This window comes from Octodon degus, unplaced genomic scaffold (genome assembly GCF_000260255.1).
Source record: "Octodon degus isolate 3935 unplaced genomic scaffold, OctDeg1.0 scaffold00101, whole genome shotgun sequence".
In the NCBI taxonomy this organism is placed as follows: Eukaryota; Metazoa; Chordata; class Mammalia; order Rodentia; family Octodontidae; genus Octodon; species Octodon degus.
This window is the reverse complement of record NW_004524677.1, coordinates 7,399,130-7,401,707: the sequence shown is the minus strand read 5'-3', so window position 1 is coordinate 7,401,707 and position 2,578 is coordinate 7,399,130. Positions and strand designations below refer to the sequence as shown.

At 45.0% G+C, this 2,578-nt stretch overlaps 1 protein-coding gene across 1 annotated transcript in view; it reads left to right on the top strand.

Annotated features, from left to right (window-relative positions):
- Rxfp1 (relaxin/insulin like family peptide receptor 1) overlaps positions 1-2,578 on the top strand; it is a 119,549-nt gene that overhangs the window by 5,808 nt on the left and 111,163 nt on the right. Inside the window, 1 exon segment of the mRNA XM_023723671.1 lies at positions 3-230. Within this exon segment, the coding sequence (XP_023579439.1) occupies positions 182-230 (49 nt within the window). The 5' untranslated portion in view covers positions 3-181.

Genomic DNA, 2,578 nt, shown 5'->3' with positions numbered 1-2,578 from the left:
AGAGAGAGAGAGAGAGAGAGAGAGAGAGAGAGAGAGAGAGAGAGAGAGAGAGAGAGCGCTGCTTTATAGCTGCTAAGATTTCAGGCAGAAATAGCAGCCAGCCACTGTGAGCTGCATCCGACTCAGAAACCAAAACCAAATTTTACTCACTTTCCTTAATCAGTCGGCCAGAAAGAAGGAAATGGCATCTGGTCCTGTCTTCTTCTACATCCTGATGATCGGAAAGTATTGTAAGTACGCTCAACATCTAATTTTATTTTCCTTAGTGTGTGTGAAACCATCGCAGGCAGCACGTTGGTGCAGTGCATGCCGTCAACATAAATTTGCATTACTTGCAATTATGTTTTTAGGCTAAAATGTATTTTCTGATAAAATTGTCAACGCACTTCAGGATTGTTCTTCCGGGGCATTTCTTGTATGTATTTGTTTGTAATACTTCAGTATCTTGTCATAATATTTAATCAAGACTAATATGCCATATAAACCTACACTTTACAACAAGAGATCTGTAGAGATAGTGTAAGGAGCACCGTGACGCGGAAGGCACAACTGCCCTTAAAGACACCGCGTGCAGGGTTATGTTCAGCAGGACAGGTGGGAAGGCTCGGTGCTCGCGCCCGCTCTGCGCAGCTTCGCGGCTCCCCACCCCCAGGGCTTGGTGCCCCAGGTTTGAACCGACGCAGACGCTCTCATGCCGGGCTTTGCTTGGCAAGGGCTCTCCCTGTGCTGTGAGAGGAAAGGGGGAGCAGCGGTACACAAGATAGAAATGGACATTTGACTTTATAATGAGGAATTTTGCTTTCTCTGTGTACATTGCTGTTTATTCAGAAATCTTGCTTTAGTTCAAAGGAAAGGAGGATTGTGCATCAAGGCTCATTGGACTTGTAGGGTGCAGGTAGAAATGACATGTTTTGTTTCTTAGGCACTGAGCAATGACCAAGGCAAAAGCAAGCAAAGAAGATTCCCGAGGACCTTTAAGCCCTTAAGTTTCTGGGAATGTGAGTTTCACCGAAGTTGGATCTCATAGGCAAGCTTGCATTCCTCTAGCCCCCAAAAGTTTGCCAAGGTTTTGTCCACACTATCGTATTCTATTCAGGAATAGATCATGGTGGCTTTCAGTACTGACCCTCTTACTGCTGACAGCACATACTGCACCAAAGGGACAAAGTGGCTTTTTTTTTTTCTCTCTTTGCCTTCAGCATACCTGTTTTCAGTCAAAGGAGGGAGACTACCAAAACCAGCGAAACATCTTCACACTTCCAGGGAATACTTTAGTCTTGGCTTTCTCCCTCTCAAGCTTGGTTGCTGATATTTCCATGTTGGTTAAAGGGAGGGGAAACGTCAAACTTCAAATCAGCACCAAAAACTGAATGTTTCTAGGTATATCCCAGTATTGCACCTACCAGAGCTCCTGACATTTACAGCTAAAAGCCTAGTAAATCAATAGCAAATTTTACCATCCCCAATTTCATTTCAATGAAATTTTGAATAGTTGAATAAGCCAAAGGAACATGTTTTAAATGGCTCTCTAATCTGAAGAATTCAAGATCTATAAAAGGTGTTCTGGGCAGGTTGAGAAGTAAATTTGGCTAGTGTGTTCCTGAAGTCATTTGAGGTTAGTAAAAATATGTTCTATGTTACCATGCCCTCTCTGGTTTGTGAGAAATTATTTTTTCATGAACAGAAATAGAAAATGATAATGATGATGTCAAGATCCTTAATCTTTTTTATTAAAAAGGAAATTTGATGAGACCACCTGGGAACTTGAGACCTTGAATGCTGAGACTTCCCAGTCCTGCACAGGGGATAATGCCCAAGTGCTTGCCCCGGAGTGGGCCCACACAGCTGCAGGCTCCCAGGTTTGCACCAAGTGTCAGCTGTGGGAGCTCGCGGTCCACAGCCTTGGTCCCCTGTTGGGTGCCCATCACCAGGATCTTCCTGAGTGAGGATTTCCCATGCACATAGCGCAGCACATCAGCTACTACACAGAAGGACCAATTCTTCTGCCTCCACCACTGCCCCATGGGTACTGACTCTTGGCTTTGCTCTACTCTCCTGCTATCTGGCACAAGCAATGAGACAGTAGGTCGAGGGCTGTGCTGAGGTGCTTGGCTGCGCCAGCCGCCTTCTACTGCTTTTCAAGATTTCCAACAATTTCCCTGATCTTGGTTTGTAAAATTCCCATCAAATCTTTTGTCCTTCCTACCACTAGAGCTCCTGCACTTGGCTATTTGTCACAAAAATCACCTCCTTGATCTTCTCAACTATTATGCAAACACAAAGTGCAGCAGGAATACGAGATGCAGGGACATTCAGGAGCTTGTCACAAAGTTCCAGCTAATTTATGCCAAGATTTTAATGCTTCGGGTTCATGCTCTTTTCGCTAGACCATAGCCATCCCCAGTAGAGCTGGCACCAACAGAAGAGCCGTGGAACCTGCAAGGCCATTGTTCACTCTGTTAACCAGAAGCTCCTCTGACTGCGTGAACTCAAGTATGGAAATACACAACCCCTGCCCTGAAGGGACCGAGCAGAGAGGACGCAAAGTCCTTCCAGGATTACCATTCACTGAGACAAA